The 20,126-nt window shown below is 46.2% G+C and overlaps 1 protein-coding gene across 2 annotated transcripts in view; it reads left to right on the top strand.

Moving 5' to 3' along the window:
- The window catches only part of MPL (MPL proto-oncogene, thrombopoietin receptor), a 52,006-nt gene that overhangs the window by 16,582 nt on the left and 15,298 nt on the right, over positions 1-20,126 (top strand). For both annotated transcript variants that reach the window (XM_077450649.1, XM_077450650.1), the window contains exons 7-10: positions 3,877-4,043; positions 8,797-8,939; positions 12,211-12,370; positions 15,486-15,573. In XM_077450649.1, the coding sequence (XP_077306775.1) occupies positions 3,877-4,043; positions 8,797-8,939; positions 12,211-12,370; positions 15,486-15,573 (558 nt within the window). The remainder of the gene's footprint in view (positions 1-3,876; positions 4,044-8,796; positions 8,940-12,210; positions 12,371-15,485; positions 15,574-20,126) is intronic.

The following is a 20,126-nucleotide window of genomic DNA, read 5'->3' on the forward strand; positions in this document are numbered from 1 at the left end:
AAGTTACGTTGAGGTAAAGGTGCTCCTGATATAACTTCAGTACTTATACTACAAGGCTTGGGATATCAGAGTAGGTAGGCCTCAAGCCTGCTCAGTGTCAGTTGCTCTGCTCCTCCTCCGTGGAACTATAAATCCCAGTGAGGCCTGTGTATGAGTCTAACTGCGTGTGAAAGTTAATAAACTGGGTACCATTCAATTTGGCCAAAAAGACCCTTTGAATGGATCTGCTGCATGGCTAGCCCCAGCAAGGATTGCTCCAGTGGAGCTCAGCACAGCACATCTTTACTCGCGACCAACACCTTAGACACTGGCGAAAAAACTGAGGTACTTCCATCAGTGGGAGGGGTTATATAGGGAGTGCACTTTTTAATTTAGGGTGTGCCAGTGTCCATCACCTAAAGGTGGCCTATAACCCACATAGTAACTATTATGGCCCTGTGTCCCATGATGTACAATAAGAAAACTATATCACCGCACCTTCAGTGTCACTTACAACTCCACTCCCTCCTCTCCTGGACTATGGCTTCCCAGCAGGGTTGCTGCCTGCAGTTGTCTCAGCTCTCTTTCCCCAGTGGCGGCCCGTGCATTGTGGGCGCACAGGCACCGCCAGTGTTGCCAACCTAACAGATTGAAATTTACTGACACGACACCCAAAATTTACTGCTACCGCCAAATTTTTACTGCCATTTCAAAAAGTTACAAAATTACAGTTTTAAGTACAAATTTCACTATTTAGGCTACAAACAAGTAAAATATGTAATTAGCAATGTGATTTAACCGGTTCCCGTCCGGCGCACGCCGATGTACGTCGGCAGAATGGCACGGACAGGCATATTGGCGTACAGGTACGTCCAATCTTCAATGCCGCCCTGCCATCGCGAGCGCGCCGCCGGCGGTGCGCTCGCGTGCCGGCCGGGACCCCCGTGAGTCCGGTCGCGGGTCCCGCGGACTCGATCGCCGCGGGCATACCCACGATCGTCTCACGGGGTGGCTGAATGGAGGAAATGCCGTGTAAACAGCATTTCTCCATTCTGCCTAGCAACTAGTGACGCTGATCTCTGCTCTATTTAATTGGAGCAGAGATCAGTGTTCACTAAATGAAAGCCCAACCCCCCCCCCCCCCACAGTTAGTAACACACCCCTAGGAACACTTAACCCCTTACACTGCCACCTCCTGGTTAACCCCTTCACTGCCAGTGTCATTTACACAGGAATCACTGCATTTTATAGCAGTGATTGCTGTATAAATGACAATGGTCCCAAAAATGTGTCAAAAATGTCCGATGGGTCCCCCACAATGTCGCAGTCACCATTAATAGTAAAAAAAAAAAAAAAATTATTAATAAAAATGCCATAAAACTATCCCTATTTTGTAAACGCTATAACTTTTGCGCAAACCAATCAATAATCGCTTATTGCGATTTTTTTTTACCAAAAATATGTAGAAGAATACGTATCGGCCTAAACTGAGGGAAAAAAAAAGTTTTTTTTATATATTTTTTGGGGATATTTATTATAACAAAAAGTAAAAAATAATGCGTTTTTTTTCAAAATTGTCGCTCTATTTTTGTTTATAGCGCAAAAAATAAAAAACGCAGGGGTGATCAAATACCACCAAAAGAAAGCTCTATTTGTGGGGAAACAAAAGGACGTCCATTTTGTTTGGGAGCCACGTCGCTCGACCGAGCAATTGTCAGTTAAAGCGACGCAGTGCCGAATTCGCAAAAAGTGGTCTGGTCTTTGACCAGCAAAATGGTCCGGTCTGAAAGTGGTTAAGGTAGATAATAAGGCAAAAAAACAACATATTTCTTGTTTTATTTTCGATATATAGTAAGTAAGTAGCTCAGGGACAGGAATTGAGAGGGCAAGAAATTATAATGGGCAGCACACACACATGAAATGGGCTCTCACAGTGATAGTGACAGCAGTGTGCAGCAGCACAGATCACCGACGCGACACGTCCCCTCCAGAGTCACAGTGACAGTCCCTCTCCGAGCCAGGTGGTTCCTCCAGTCCAAACAGCACTGATGGTCCTGTTCCTGGCCTGCCTTGCTCCAATCCTGCAGACCCACACACAAGACTCTGGCCGCTCTGCTTGGCTCCCTTTCACTATGACATCACAGGGCCTGTTCAGGCACCGCCTCCACCAGAGTCACCCGAACACACTATAGCGGCCACTTTTATGGTCTCGGCTGGCTCTGGGCTGAGCTTTGCAGCCATATTTTTTACTGGCTAGGAATGGGTGTAGGTGCTAGGATTGGTTCTGGAGTAGGTCTGACCCACATGCCGATAAACTATATGTAAAGAAAAAAATATTCTTCAATGGGATTTTAAAGGGAACAGACAACTACTGAATGTACTAATGCGTAGTGTTTATTGAAGTGAAAAGGGGAGTATGTAGGTGAACAGCCTACATGTATGTGAAGAAGACAACAATGTACAATAAAAAGGTATACAGGATGCAAACACTATGCACACCAACACAGATACAGCTATAGCAATTCCGACGTGTTTCGAGTGTATACTCTTCATCAGGGATGGAGGATCAGCATATGCAAATGTATCAAGCAAAAAGGGGAGTATGTAGGTGAACAGCCTACATGTATGTGAAGAAGACAACAATGTACAATAAAAAGGTATACAGGATGCAAACATTATGCGCACCAACACAGATACAGCTATAGCAATTCCGACGTGTTTCGAGTGTATACTCTTCATCAGGGATTGAGGATTAGCATATGCAAATGTATCAAGCAAATGCCAAGGTGCATCCACTACTAAAAACAGGAGGTACACAATGCAGAAGGCGTAAGGACAAGGAAGGGATCACTGCTCGGCACCGAGGGCCCAGAACCCGGGACTGGGGGTGAGGTCCGCCTGGCGCCACCACCACCACCACCACACACCAGACAGAAAGTCCCCAACGAGGGCGTCAAAATGATCTCCCCTAGAAGGGCCCCCAGCCAGCCAGAGGTCCGAGGCTGGTGTGCATTTAAAGGACCCTTTTTTTGTGACTGCCTGGGGGGGCACTGTCCTAAGCCCTTGTACACACGGTCGGACATTCCGATGGACAATGTCCGATCGGACCGTGTTGCTGGATAATCCGACAGTGTGTGGGCTCCATTGGACTGTTTCCGTCGGAGTATCCGACGGACCAAGTTTTCCAGCTGGGCTATAAAATTTTCCGACAACATGATCCGATCGGACTTTGTCCGATCATGTGTAGAGAATTCCGATTGGACAAAGTGCCACGCATGCTCAGATCAAATTCCTACACCAATGCTATTGGCTACTAGCCTGAACGTAGTCCCGTCCTTATGAAATAACGTCATCACGTTAAGTACGATCGGATTTTCTAACAACTTTGTCCGACTGTGTGTATGCAACAGTTTCGGACAAAATCCGACGGATTTGGTTGTCGAAATGTCCAACCGTGTGTGCAAGGGCTAAAGGTGTTCAGTAGGTTTGAGGTCAGGACTCGTCTCAGGCTATTTGCAGATCGAATGTGTGAATGGAGAAAATACTGCGATATGACCACTAGATGGAGCTGAGGAGCATACTTATTTCTAATGATAGCTCCATTAGGAGTAATAGATCAGGAGTTTCTGTGTTCGCACATTTGATCTGCAGAGAATATAGTCTGAGAACATTCGATTTTGCTCCATTAGCACAGAATTAATTAATCCACATGAAGATGTTTTTTATTTATTTTTATTTTTTATAAATACACCTTTTTTTTTTTTTTTTTAGGAATAATTGTCACCTATATGTATTTGAAAGCTGCTAAAATAAATTAGTTTATATATCTGATTTCATTTTGATTCCGTTCTGTATTCTGTGGATTTAACTAACTGTGTGTGCGTTCTTCATATGCAGAGAAGCAGAATGGCGGAGCTGCAAGCAAGAGGTCATGTTTGCAGACTGTGACTGCTCCTTCTTGGCCAGAAATGACAGTGCGGTCTCCTTAAAAATTCGAACGTGGTCTTCTGGGAATGGAAATTGGAACTTGTACTACCCAAAGTCTTTCTGGATCCACCATGTGGGTAAGTAGTCATATATATATATATATATATATTTATATACACATACAGTATCACACAAAAGTAAGTACACCCCTCACATTTCTGTAAATATTTTCTTCTATCTTTTCATGTGACAACACTGAAGAAATGACACTTGTCTACAATGTAAAGTAGTGAGTGTACAGCTTGTATAACAGTGTAAATTTTCTGTCCCCTCAAAATAACTCAACACACAGCCATTAATGTCTAAACCGCTGGCAACAAGTGAGTACACCCCTAAGTGAAAATGTCCAAATTGGGCCCAAAGTGTCAATATTTTGTGTGGCCACCATTATTTTCCAGCACTGCCTTCACCCTCTTGGGCATGGAGGTCACCGGAGCTTCACAGGTTGCCACTGGAGTCCTCTTCCCCTCCTCCATGATGACATCACAGAGCTGGTGGATGTTAGAGACCTATAGGAATACAGGAAATGGTGGCACACCACAGACGTAGTCAATTTCTTTGAAAATATTTACTGGAATCCAGACAGAAAATACACAGGGTACAAATATGTTGACGAGTTTCACTTGAGTCGCTCAAGCCTACTCATAAGGTTATAAGTAAGCTTGAGCGACTCAAGTGGAACACATCAACATATTTGTACCCTGTGTATTGTCTGGCTGGATTCCAGTAAATATTTTCAAAGAACTTGACTACGTCTGTGGTGTGCCACCATTTCTTGTATTCCTATATTGCATCCATGGTGGCGAGCCGAGGTGAGCATCCATAGCTGTCTATCGTTGCACTGATTTGCCAGAGTGGTGTGCTACATGTGTTACATGTGAGTGGACTTCCACGGTGTTAGAGACCTTGCGCTCCTCCACCTTCCGTTTGAGGATGCCCCACAGATGATCAATAGGGTTTAGGTCTGGAGACATGCTTGGCCAGTCCATCACCTTTACCCTCAGCTTCTTTAGCAAGGCAGTGGTCGTCTTGGAGGTGTGTTTGGGGTCATTATCATGTTGGAATACTGCCCTGCGGCCCAGTCTCTGAAGGGAGGGGATCATGCTCTGCTTCAGTATGTCACAGTACATGTTGGCATTCATGGTTCCCTCAATGATCTGTAGCTCCCCAGTGCCGGCAGCACTCATACAGCCTCAGACTATGACACTCCCACCACCATGCCTGACTGTAGATAAGACACACTTGTCTTTGTCCTCCTCACCTGGTTGCCCCCACACACGCTTGTCACCATCTGACACCAAATAAGTTTATCTTGGTCTCATCAGACCACAGGACATGGTTCCAATAATGTCCTTAGTCTGCTTGTCTTCAGCAAATTGTTTGTGGGCTTTCTTGTGCATCATCTTTAGAAGAGGCTTCCATTTGGGATGACAGCCATGCAGAACAATCTGATGCAGTGTACGGCGTATGGTCTGAGCACTGATAGGCTGACCCCCCACCCCTACAACCTCTGTAGCAATGCTGGCAGCACTCATACGTCTATTTCCCAAAGACAACCTCTGGATATGACGCTGAGCACGTGACCTCAACTTCTTTGGTTGACCATGGCGAGGCCTGTTCTGAGTGGAACCTGTCCTGTTATACCGCTGTATGTTCTTGACCACCGTGCTGCAGCTCAGTTTCAGGGTCTTGGCAATCTTATAGCCTAGGCCATCTTTATGTAGAGCAACAATTCTTGTTTTCAGATCCTCAGAGAGTTCTTTGCCATGAGGTGCCATGTTCAACTTCCAGTGACCAGTATGAGAGAGTGAGAGCGATAACACCAAATTTAACACACCCGCTCCCCATTCACACCTGAGACCTTGTAACACTAACGAGTCACATGGCACTGGGGAGGGAAAATGGCTAATTGGGCCCAGTTTGGACATTTTCACTTAGGGGTGTACTCACTTTTGTTGCCAGCGGTTTAGACATTGTGTGTTGAGTTATTTTGAGGGGACAGGAAATTTACACTGTTATACAAGCTGTACACTCACTACTTTACATTGTAGACAAGTGTCATTTCTTCAGTGTTGTCACATGAAAAGATAGAAGAAAAGATTTACAAAAATGTGAGGGGTGTACTTACTTTTGTGAGATACTGTATATTTATACTGTATATATGTGTGTGTATTTTCCAGATTGGGAGCTCAGTGTGGAGTTGAGAACCATCGTTTGAAGAAGTGCCATGAAGTTGTATTATAGCTTCAAATGTATTTGCATATGTATGCAACAAAAACCTAATCTGAGCTCCCGATATGTTGTTGCTCCATAGAATATTCAATTGCCTTTGGGGGATCAGGGAGGTTTTATTCCCCCCCCCTGCAGCAAATTGGACTGTGCTTTAAACTGTTTTGTTTTGCCTTTTTTGGATCAACTGTGTGGGTATAAGGTTCTGTATTTGGAGGTTTTCTATTTATTTATTTTTCTGTTGGTATTCCTCTCACAGACACCAACAATGGGGTACAATTCCTCCCAGTCACACTAACAATGAGGCACTAGTTCTCCTACTAATACCAATGATGGAGCACTATTCCTCCCACTGACACCAACAATGGGGCCATTCCTTCCACTGACATCAACAATGGGGCACTATTCCTCCCACTGACACCAACAATGGGGCCGTTCCTTCCACTGACACCAATGATGGGGCACTATTCCTCCCACTGACACCAATGATGGGACACTATTCCTCCCACTGACACCAATGATGGGGCACTATTCCTCCCACTGATACCACTGATGGGGCACTATTCCTCCCACTGATACCACTGATGGGGCACTATTCCTCCCACTGACACCAATGATGGGGGACTATTCCTCCCACTGATACCACTGATGGGGCACTATTTCTCCCACGGATACCAATGATGGGGCACTATTCCTCCCACTGATACCAGTGATGGGACACTATTCCTCCCACTGATACCAATGATGGGGCACTATTCCTCCCACTGACACCAATGATGGGACACTATTACTCCCACTGACACCAATGATGGGGCACTATTCCTCCCACTGATACCAATGATGGGGCACTATTCCTCCCACTGATACCACTGATGGGGCACTATTCCTCCCACTGACACCAATGATGGGACACTATTCCTCCTACTGATACCAATGATGGGGCACTATTCCTCCCACTGATACCAATGATGGGGCACTATTCCTCCCACTGACACCAATGATGGGACACTATTCCTCCCACTGACACCAATGATGGGGCACTATTCCTCCCACTGACACCAATGATGGGGCACTATTCCTCCCACTGATACCACTGATGGGGCACTATTCCTCCCACTGATACCACTGATGGGGCACTATTCCTCCCACTGACACCAATGATGGGACACTATTCTTACCACTGATACCAATGATGGGACACTATTCCTCCTACTGATACCAATGATGGGGCACTATTCCTCCCACTGATACCAATGATGGGGCACTATTCCTCCCACTGACACCAATGATGGGACACTATTCCTCCCACTGACACCAATGATGGGGCACTATTCCTCCCACTGACACCAATGATGGGGCACTATTCCTCCCACTGATACCACTGATGGGGCACTATTCCTCCCACTGATACCACTGATGGGGCACTATTCCTCCCACTGATACCTCTGATGGGGCACTATTCCTCCCACTGATACCAGTGATGGGACACTATTCCTCCCACTGACACCAATGATGGGACACTATTCCTCCTACTGATACCAATGATGGGGCACTATTCCTCCCACTGACACCAATGATGGGGCACTATTCCTCCCACTGATACCTCTGATGGGGCACTATTCCTCCCACTGATACCAGTGATGGGACACTATTCCTCCCACTGACACCAATGATGGGACACTATTCCTCCTACTGATACCAATGATGGGGCACTATTCCTCCCACTGATACCACTGATGGGGCACTATTCCTCCCACTGATACCAGTGATGGGACACTATTCCTCCCACTGACACCAATGATGGGACACTATTCCTCCTACTGATACCAATGATGGTACACTATTCCTCCTACTGATACCAATGATAGGGCACTATTCCTCCCACTGATACCAATGATGGGGCACTTTTCCCCCCACTGACACCAATGATGGGACACTATTCCTCCCACTGACACCAATGATGGGACACTATTCCTCCCACTGACACCAATGATGGGACACTATTCCTCCCACTGACACCAATGATGGGACACTATTCCTCCTACTGATACCAATGATGGGGCACTATTCCTCCCACTGATACCAATGATGGGGCACTATTCCTCCCACTGACACCAATGATGGGACACTATTCCTCCCACTAACACCAATGATGGGGCACTATTCCCCCCACTGATACCAATGATGGGGCACTATTCCTCCCACTGATACCAATGATGGGGCCCTATTCCTCCCACTGACACCAATGATGGGACACTATTCCTCCCACTAACACCAATGATGGGGCACTATTCCTCCCACTGATACCAATGATGGGGCACTATTCCTCCCACTGATACCAATGATGGGGCCCTATTCCTCCCACTGACACCAATGATGGGACACTATTCCTCCCACTAACACCAATGATGGGGCACTATTCCCCCCACTGATACCAATGATGGGGCACTATTCCTCCCACCAATACTAATGATACAAAGTTTTGTTTGTATTTCTCAGTGGACTGCCTTACCCATGTGCACAGTTTCTTTATACTAGTTATGGACTAATATATTTTTTCTCTGTTACAAATAATTCTGATGCCATTCTGTGTGGTCGCAGTTCTCCTACCAGTACCGGTACTGCAGGTCCAGCAGCTGCCCGGGAACATGCTGGCTCTGAACTGGTCAAGCCCTCTGCTGCAGCTGGAGAAACACCTGATGTACCAGATCCGATTCTCGCAGGACGGGGAAAAGACATGGACGGTATCGTATAGGAAGTCATTGTGATAGAAAAACGTTTGTATTTGGGGGAAGAACCAATCTGTGGACAAACGTTCCCAAAGAGACGGTAGATCTCATACAGCTGGGGGATACTTTCCTAAAATGATAAGACAACAAGGGGGTCCTTTTATCGCACTTAGACAGAAGAAGCTTAATGTGTTACTAAACCCACAACAGTAAAATCAGTCTCTATATGGAACCCAAGGGGTTAATCCTCCGCATTGTGTAAAAAGGTTGCTTGATCCTGTCTTCTCTGATCCTCCCCTTCTTCTTCCAGTTTTTCTTAATATTTCTCCAAAAATGATTGTAAATAAGTAATTTTTCTCCTTCACTAATGTCCGTCAATGAGGCTGCACTGAAGGACAATGATGAGGAGGCAGTAATATGCAGCACTGATGGGCACTGATAGGCAGCACTTATGGGCATGGATAGGCGGCACTGATGGGCAGCACTGATGAGCGGGCACTGATGGACACTGAAAGGCAACACTGACTGCATTATTGATGGGCACAAATTGGCATTACTGAAGGGCACAGATTGGTGTCACTGATGGGCACAAATTGGCATCGCAGATGTTCACTGACTGGCATCACCGATGGGCACTGTTGCGGCTGCACTGATGATCAGTGCCCTGAATACCTTTACCCATCTACCGTGTGAGGAGATGCCCCTGGTCGGCTCTCCTCGCCTCACACTCTGTCAGTGTGAGGCGAGGAGAGCCGATAAATGGCATTTCCGTGTTTACATGTGACCGGCTGTGATTGGACAGAGCTGATCACATAGGTAAAGGGCCACGTCATCGGCTCTTTACCGAGATTGGGGTTGCGGCGTGTCCCAGGGAGGATGAGACTGGGTCAGCGTCACATGACGTCGTCCCAGAATGAGAGAGGATTCCGCCTGCCATCGTTTGTCTACACGGCGGGCGGGAGGCAGCTAAACTGGTTTTTAACCTCAGGCATGAAATATGAACAAAGCACATCCCTCTATAGTGTGTACTTGTCTCAGTCCGGATCACTAAGTGTCATGTCCGTCTGCTGTCTCCTTCCACTGCTATCAGCATGAGTCAGTTCTGACACCAAGAGAAAAATGGTGACAGGGGAGGGATCTCCAGCTGATTGACAGCCTCAGCTCGGTTCCTGTGTGCTGTGTGAAGGGGGGGGGGGGTCCCTTCCCTCCAATCAGCTCACAGAGTTCTCCTCACTGAGCTCTGCAGAGTGTAACTTCAACTCTCAGCCCCCATTTTTAATGAACTCCCAGACAAACTTTATAAATTCAGCGGTTTGAACTGATGTAGAGAGGAGAAGTCTGCAGATAAACAGGTACAACTTATGTAGGGGGATTTGTTACCTCTCTCTGTATCACCTGAGGCCGGTCACTTCACTGGGTACATGGAAGGCTTTACAACCACTTAAAGAGGAGCTGCACCTAAAAAAAAAATATTAAAAGCCAGCAGCTACTAATATTGCAGCTGCTGACTTTTAATAAAATCACACTTACCTGTCCCAGGTTCCAGCGATGTCGGCGGCAGATGACGAGCGATCGCTCGTCTCGCTGCTGCCACCGCCGCCATCCTCTGTCAGGGAATCGGGAAGTGAATCATGACGGCTTCACTGCCCGGTTCCCTACTGCGCATGCGCGAGTCGCGCTGCGCGTCTCTTATGGTCCCCCGCTGTGTCTCTGGGAACTGTGTGTTTCCCAGAACACAACGGGGGGGGGGGGGCGGAGCGTCTGCGGGGGTCTGCGGCGGTCTGGCCGGAAGTGGGTGCAGTTACCTGGATTATCCAGGTAACTGCACCCCCCTCCCCCCTGAAAGGTGCTGATTGTGGCACCGGAGGGGGGGAGGGATAAGATTAGCGGAACTTCCCCTTTAGGGTGAAGAACCGCTTTAAGTTCATTTTTAATGCTGCAATGAGAAGCTTCCCTTGTGCTGGTAGCGGCTCAATTAGTTGAACTCTTCTGTCCTTTCCAACCCCAACAGCGGTAATCTTCTGGTACTGCGGGGGTTAACCACTTGACCTCTGAAAGATTTACTCCCCTTCATGACCAGGCCATTTTTTGTGATACGGCACTGTGTTACTTCAACTGACAATTGCGCAGTCCTGTGACCCTGTACCCAAATCAAATTTTAGTCCCCCCCCCCCCAAAAAAAAAAAATTCTAGCATATACAATTGTGACACAAACCATATTGTAATTGGATGTTATTAAAAATGACCATTCCTTTTCAATCTGCAGAGCTGTAATTCTCTATAAAATGCAATATGTCCACCCGGAGGCGTTCTGTATACAGTATGCCAGTCTGCAATAAGATACAAGTCAGATTTTGGGTAACCCCTGCAACATAAATGTCATTTTTGAGACATCCCCAAAGGGAAAAATCACGTCTAAAGGGATGCAGACCCTGTCACTTTCTTAATTAGAACCCTGCAAGTGCAGCAGCCGACTGATAATTATAAAAGCACTTCCATTTTTATTCACATTGCACATGGACACAGACCAACAGCTATTCCTTCAGAGCAACAATAAGTCAGAATCTGTAGCAAAGTTTGTTAAAATCCCTGCAATGTACATACAGTAGATCACCCTGAGGAAAATGTTTTGTTGTTTTTTTCATAACAAAAGTGGAGTTACTGTTATGCCGCAAACACACAACCGTTTTTTCCGTCAGAATAAACTCGTTTTTTTTCTACGGAGTTCCTCTGAAACGGACTTGCCTACACACGCTCACATCAAAGTCCGATCGTTTAGAACGCGGTGACGTACAACACGTACGACGAGACTAGAAAAAGGAAGTTCAATAGCCAGTAGCCAATAGCTGCCCGTGCGTCCTTTTTGGTCCGTCGGAACAGCACACAGACGAACGTTTTTTTTCCAATAGAAATTGATTCCGTCTGAAAGATTTAAAACATGTTCTATTTCTAGGTCCGTCAGAATTTTTGGAAAAAAAAAAAAGTCTGCTGAAGCCCACACACGATCGGAATATCTGATGAAATCATTCCGTCTGACTTTTTCTGCCGGAAATGCCTACGCGGCATTTAAAACAGGCTAAATCCAGTTCTTTTTTAACATACAACGCAGGAAGCCAACTTTTGAATCTCAAACCCTTTGTTAGGAAAAGATGGTTGAATCTAGTTTACAAATGATAATGAGATCTGCCAGCACAGTGCAAACAGGGATAATTATGGCAAACACAGCTTCAATGTATTAGGTTGGTGTACTATAAGCAGAGACTGAGAAATGCTTGTTGTTTATCAGATTCTGCAGATTCCGTCTGGAGTCCGAAACAAGACGCTGTCCGTGGTGGCAGGAACAAGCTACGTCTTACAGCTGAGGGCAGCTTTAAGGCCATACAAAGTCCAAGGCTTCTGGGGTGACTGGTCAGCCAGAATTACCATCAAAATTCCTTCCAGCGCAGGTGAGATGGAAGTTGAAAAACCTTTATATAAGTGTAAGGGGGTGCTAGATCATTTGGTGGTGCCACCCCTCAGGTTATAAATAATGGGTTGAAGAGTGGGTCAGTCCGGTGGAAAGTTTAGAGAAGAGAGTCATGTATCTGGTCCCTGTGGGACTGTATTGGGCCCTCTTGGAGCGATACTGAAAGCAGCTGACATTTCCCCAGCTAGGGGAATGCCTAGGAGACCGGATGCCCGAGAAAGACTTAAAAGGGGTCAGGACTAAAGATCCCCACCTTGGAGGAAAGTACTGGCAGCAGCCACCGCTGACTATGGAAGAAGTTGTATGCCTTGATGTTTGACTATTAAAGCATTGAAAGCCAATTGTACTCATCTCTAATTTTGTTGGTGGCCAATCCCGAAACCGGTACCCTCCTCAGCCAATGAGGAAGCGGGGAGAAGTGTCGTGCCAAGGTATTGTACATTTTGGTGAGCTGATTACTTTAAGTTGGGACCCACGCTAATGAAGAAATTGGGCCGTAGTCCTGTTAGTGGTACTCAACGTTTTCTTGGCCTTGCCTACAAACGTATATATATATGGCATCCCTGGATCTCCAGTCTCCAATGGCATCCCTGGATCTCCAATCTCCAATGACATCCCTGGATCTCCAGTCTCCAACGCCATCCTTGGATCTCTAATCTCCAGTGGCATTCCTGGATCTCCAATGGAATCCCTGGATATCCAATCTTCAATCACATCCCTGGATCTCCCATCTCCAATAACATCCCTGAATCTCCAATCTCCAATGGCATCCCTGGATCTCCAATCTCCAATGGCATCCCTGGATCTCCAGTCTCCAATGGCATCCCTGGATCTCCAGTCTCCAATGGCATCCCTGGATCTCCAGTCTCCAATGGCATCCCTGAATCTCCAGTCTCCAATGGCATCCCTGGATCTCCCATCTCCAATAACATCCCTGAATCTCCAATCTCCAATGGCATCCCTGGATCTCCAATCTCCAATGGCATCCCTGGATCTCCAGTCTCCAATGGCATCCCTGAATCTCCAGTCTTCAATGACATCCCTAGATCTCCAATCTCCAATGACATCCCTAGATCTCCAATCTCCAATGACATCCCTAGATCTCCAATCTCCAATGACATCCCTAGATCTCCAATCTCCAATGACATCCCTAGATCTCCAATCTCCAATGACATCCCTAGATCTCCAATCTCCAATGACATCCCTAGATCTCCAATCTCCAATGACATCCCTGGATCTCAAGTCTCCAACTGTTATGGCTATTTTTTATATCTCACTTAAATGATTAACGATACAAGAAATAAGTGATTAAACCTTTGTCTACATAAGAATAAAAATGAACGATAACAGTGCGAAAAGATAAACAATTACCTTTATTTATACAGAAAAGAAACTTTAGAATAATTAGAACTTATCATATAACTCAAGTGATGCTACAAGTACAGAGTTGCTTAGGCTGCCAAGATAATTTAGGTCATATGGTTACAACAGACATACACTTTCAATATATTTATCAATATTTCAAGATAAGTCCTAAGAAAGAAATAATTAGAAATAGAAGAGACATAATGAAAAAGGAGAGAGACAGAGAGAGAGAGAGAGAGAGAGAGAGAGAGAGATACGTTATACGGACTTCCGGTCTCCTTCCATGGTCTAGAAATCAAGAGAGCTATAAGCTAATTCTTTCCTTATTTTATATGCGTTCTCGGCCAATCAGAAGATGGAACGCACCCATTGGCTCTGAGTTTACATCAACCTCTGATTGGCCGATTCTCAAGTCTACATGCTGATTGGTTCAGGATGGCTCACACTCTGATTGGTTAATTCTCAAGCTCCCAGAACCATGCCTAGGTCAGGCCTGAACGACCTCCTTTGATCTTTAAACCCAAATAGTTCCGACATTAGCATGTTAATGTCCCCTGGTGAGATGGAGCCTCACTGTCTGAACAGATGATTGGGAAGACAAAAGGCTGAACACCTGGGGGCCATTCAATGGTTCCCATCAGATAGAAGATTAAAACCTCTGAAAATATTAAGTCCTACATTCAGAATGGTTTCCTTTAAGCTCGTTGATATAAATATTATATTTCAAAATCGCCACCACACAACGACATACCCGGATTTCCAATCTCCAATGGCATTCCTGGATCTCCAATGGTATCCATGGATATCCAGTCTCCAATGGCATCCCTGGATCTCCAATCTCCAATGGCATCCCTGGATCTCCAATCTCCAATAACATCCCTGGATCTCCAATGGCATCCCTGGATCTCCAGTCTCCAATAGCATCCCAGGATCTCCAATCTCCAATGGCATCCCTGGATCTCCAATGGCATTCCTGGATCTCCAATGGTATCCCTGGATCTCCAATCTCCAATGGCATCCCTGGATCTCCAATCTCCAATGGCATCCCTGGATCTCCAATGGCATCCCTGGATCTCCAATGGCATCCCTGGATCTCCAATGGCATTCCTGGATCTCCAATGGTATCCCTGGATCTCCAATCTCCAATGGCATCCCTGGATCTCCAGTCTCCAATGGCATCCCTGGATCTCCAGTCTCCAATGGTATTCCCGAATCTCCAATGGCATTCATGGATCTCAAATGGCGTCCATGGATCTCCAATCTCCATTGGCGTCCATGGATCTCCAATCTCCAGTGACATCCCTAGAGCTCCAATCTCCAATGGCATCCCTGGATCTCCAATCTACAATGACATCTCTGGATCTCCTATGTGCATTTATAATTAGAGTTTCACTCTTGAGTTATTATAATAGTATAGATTTTTTTTTTTTTTTTTTACTTTTGATATTAATATTAATATTACTTGTATTCTCTCCCTGTTAGAGCAGAAATGTTGGGCTATTAGGCCTTAAGCTGTCCAAACTCCTGCAGAGCTTAAGGCTGAAAACAGACACTTAGGTTGTCATATTACAAAGGTGACATCAGGATTATAAGGATGAAAACTATTTTATTGTCCTCCAGAGCCCCAGAGTGTCAGTTATCAGCTCAGAGATGAACTTTTGTGGGTGCTTGCAGCCTTATGTGTCATTGGTTTATTATATGTTGTTGATGGATGTCTTGGTTTACTGCAGGGTGGATTATATTGGCAGTCGGTCTATGTCTTCTGTGCATCCTGGTGGCTGTATTGTTTGTGTGCTGTAAGTTCCCATTTTTATACAGGTGAGCAAAACTTCATCCTACAATGACATTCTTACATTTTTGTGCCCACGCTGTCACCATCCCAACTCCTTGGTGGCCAAGCAGCCAGACCATAGCATTCTATCTAGGCTCCTTATGGGATATAACATTTATTCTAGGTTCACATCTATGCAGATGAGTTTGATGCGTTTTTCAGGCATGTTTTTCAGTGCATTTTATGTTTTTAAACCAGCATTTTTTGCATGCAGTTTTCATGCATTTTGCATTTTTTTTCTGTACGTATTGTAAAACATACTGTTTATAGCTGGTTGCTAAGGAGGGGGCCGTCAAGAATTGCGTGGGGTTCCCCCCAGGACCATACCAGGCACTTCGGGTCTAGTATGGATTTGGAGGGGACCCCCCCACAATAAAAAAAAAAATGGAATGCCCCCCCCCCAAAATCTATACCAGACCCTAAGCGCCTGGTATGGCCCTGGGGGGAACCCCATGCCATTCTTCACGGCCCCCTCCTGAGCAACCAGCTATAAACAGTAAGTTTGCAGCTCGTCTGGGGGGGGGGGGGGGTTGGTGCTTTGGGGCGGGGGGGCTCTGTGCCCCCCCACCCCAAAGCACCTTGCCCCTATGTTGATGAGGGCCTCTTCCCAACAACCCTAGCCGGTGGTTGTCGGGGTCTGCGGGCGGGGGGCTTATCGGAATCTGGAAGCCCCCCCTTTAACATCGTACCCCTACCCATTCACCAAAAAAGCTCTGAAATGTAATAAAAACACAAGAACTCCTTTATGACAACTCCTTTATTAATAGCCCTGTCTTCTCTAGCCGTGTCCCCCTGCTATTTTCTCCTTCCCGTCACCTCTTCCCACCGTTTTCTCCTCTAGCCGCCTCTTCCCCGCTGCTGCCCTCCCTTTCTGCTGCTAACTTCTTCCTCGCCACCGGTTACCCGCTAAAAAAATGTAAAAAGTCGCTCTTGTTAGGTTGATGTCTTCATCTGTTTTGTTGTCGCTCGCTCTCTGTCAACACTTATATAGCAACGGGGCGTGGCCATCCGATGACATCACCCGGAGAGCCCGCCCCTTGTCACAATGTGATGTCATCGGATGGCTATGCCCCATGGCTATATTAGAGTCAGCAGAGAGCGAACGACAACAAAATAGATGAAGACGTCAACAGAACAAGAGCGGCTTTTTAAAATATTTTAGCGGGTAACCGGCGGTGAGGAAGAAGACAGCAGCGGGAAGAGGCGACTTGAGGAGAAGACGGTGGGAAGAGAAGCCTAGAGAAGACAGATCTATTAATAAAGGAATTGTCAAATACCGTCTCTTGTGTTTTTATTACATTTCACAGCTTTTTTAGTGAATGGGTAGGGGTACGATGTACCCGATAACCATTCACATAGGGGGGGCGGGATCTGGGGTCCCCTTCTTGATTCCGACACACCCCCCGCCCGCAGACCCCAAAAACCACCGGCTAGGGTTGTCGGGAAGAGGCCCTTGTCCTCATTAGCATAGGTGGGGGGGCACAGAGCCTCCCCGCCCCAAAGCACCCACCTCCACCCATGTTGAGGGTATGCAGCCTGGTATGGTTCAGGAAGGGGGGGGGGGCTCGCTTCTCCCCTCCCTTTCCTGACCTGCTGGGTGGCATGCTCGGATAAAGGCCTGGTATGGATTTTGGGGGTAACCCCACGCATTTTTTTTTTGAAAAAAAAAATGGCGTTGGGGGTGGGGGATAGGCCTTCTGAATCCATACTAGAAGGGCCTGGTATGGACCTGGGGGGAACCCCATGCCAGTTTTGTTCGCAATTTTATTGACCTGCTGACAGCTGATAACTCATTGGTTGTTAAGGACGTGGCGGCCTCCTGCTTAGCAACCAGCTATATACAGTGGTAAAATAAGAACTGCAAAATGCAAAATACATCAAAAATCGCATCAAAAAAATGCACCACTTGCATTTCTGGTGCAGCTCTGTTGAAGTCCATTAGCCGCAAATCGTGGGAAAAAAGTCACCGACCCTTTCCAAAAACGCACCGGCCGCAAAACGATGTGAATTGGTACCATAGCAAACCATGTTAAATGGACTGTAGTGCTTTTCTGCAAACTGCAAAACGCACAAAAAAAATGCATAAGTGTGAATGTAGGGTTAGCATAATCTTAGTTATAAAATATCAGTTTATGGAGTAGGGAATGGACTGGATATTCCCAACCCAGTTTAAAGTGGAACTAAAAGCTCCTGTTTTTTTTCAGCCAAGGAAGCTGCCATCTTAGCATGTCTGGAATTCTAAGACTCCATTCACACTTGTGCGACTTCAAAATCTTGATACGACTTTCATGCAATTTTGATGCAACTTTGTATCAGTGGCGACTTTGTTGCAACTTTGCCTTTACCCAATGATAACATACACGGTGTGACAATTCCTTTTTCTGCCACAGCAGTGGGTAGGGTTAGAGTTAGGGTCATGGCTAGGGTTAGGGCTATGGCTAGGGTTAGGCCAATTGTTAGGCTAGGGTTAGGGCAAGTTTTAGGGTTTGCCTATGGTTAGGGTTATGGCTAGGGTAGGCTACAGATAGGGTTATGACTAGGGTAATCTCCAGTTAGGGTTATGGTTAGTGTAGGCTACAGTTAGGGTTATGCCTAGGGTAGGCCACAGATAGGGTTATGGCTAGGGTAGGCTGCAGTTAGGGTTATGGCTAGGGTAGGCTACAGGTAGGGTTATGGTTGGTAGTTTAAGCGATACCTTTTACTGGCTTACTCAAGTTATTAAAGCTGAATTCAACACACAGTATGTCATTTTTTACATTGGTCCAGATGACACAATGTAAATATATATGTGTCATACCTGTGGTTAGTGATGGCCGAACGGTTCGCCCGGCGGTCGTTTCGCGGCGAATTTCCGACATTCGCGGTCCGCACGTTCGAACGCCTTTTTCCGTCGTTCGCCGCGGCGGACTTACGTGTTTAATGTATACAAGAACTTTAACCTTTGGTGACACGTTTATCATGTGATACAGGACAGCCAATTGAGACATGACAGCACATGGACACTTGTACATTCCCCCTAACCTATAAATACACCCGATCCGGTGGCCATTTTACATTCTTTCTTCTGTTACGATAGGGACAGGTTCCTGTGTGGAGTAGGGAGAGATAAACCACTAGCTATTTGGTACACAAAAGTTCTTTTCAGGACTGGTATAGGTGTTAGGTGTTGATAGGTTTGCTGTGCTGCTGATTCTTGCAGCAGCCTGAGTGTCTTTTGTTAGTTTAGAGAAAGGGAAAGGACGGTGTATGCTACAGGGACAGCCAGATTAGTCTTTCATCATCATCATCATCATCATCATCATTAGCTGTTACTATCAAGGTCCACAAAAGAGCTGTTCCAGTAACCACTAATCGTTCTCTTTTTTTGCCAATTTGTATAGGGACAGGAAGGAAGCAGTGTTGTCAGGCAGTGAGGGTAATTTTAAAGACTTGCTGTTATTATTAGTTCCACAAAGGTTCTTTTCAGGACTGGTATCAGTGGTACAGTAATAGGCTTGTACATGTATAATATTCTTTCTTCCAAATATAGAAAGGATATTATACTTGACTGCTGCCCTTCTGCTGCAGTCTGCTAAACATTCACAACTCACTTGTTCCACAAAAGTTCTTATAAGGACTGGTAACTTGGTATAGGGTGCTACGGTACATAGGCTTGAGTGCGGTACAGTCTGCTGTTCTGTAAGGACCGCTATCGGTCCACAATAGATAGGGTTGACGTGCACCACTGCTGACCGCTGCCCTATACTGCAGCAGTCCTTCAGCGGTATAGGGACTGACGTACAGTCTGCTAATCACTAACACACAACCTGCTTGTTCCACAAAAGTTCTTATAAGGACTGGTAACTTGGTATAGGGTGCTACGGTACATAGGCTTGAGTGCGGTACAGTCTGCTGTTCTGTAAGGACCGCTATCGGTCCACAATAGATAGGGTTGACGTGCACCACTGCTGACCGCTGCCCTATACTGCAGCAGTCCTTCAGCGGTATAGGGACTGACGTACAGTCTGCTAAACACTAATACACAACCTGCTTGGTCCACAAAAGTTCTTATAAGGACTGGTAACTTGGTATAGGGTGCTACGGTACATAGGCTTGAGTGCGGTACAGTCTGCTGTTCTGTAAGGACCGCTATCGGTCCACAATAGATAGGGTTGACGTGCACCACTGCTGACCGCTGCCCTATACTGCAGCAGTCCTTCAGCGGTATAGGGACTGACGTACAGTCTGCTAAACACTAATACACAACCTGCTTGGTCCACAAAAGTTCTTATAAGGACTGGTAACTTGGTATAGGGTGCTACGGTACATAGGCTTGAGTGCGGTACAGTCTGCTGTTCTGTAAGGACCGCTATCGGTCCACAATAGATAGGGTTGACGTGCACCACTGCTGACCGCTCACCTATACTGCAGCAGTCCTTCAGCGGTATAGGGACTGACGTACAGTCTGCTAATCACTAACACACAACCTGCTTGTTCCACAAAAGTTCTTATAAGGACTGGTAACTTGGTATAGGGTGCTACGGTACATAGGCTTGAGTGC

Source organism: Lithobates pipiens, unplaced genomic scaffold (genome assembly GCF_037356315.1).
Source record: "Lithobates pipiens isolate NorthernLeopardFrog02 unplaced genomic scaffold, aLitPip1_a1.2 Scaffold_23, whole genome shotgun sequence".
NCBI lineage: Eukaryota > Metazoa > Chordata > Amphibia > Anura > Ranidae > Lithobates > Lithobates pipiens.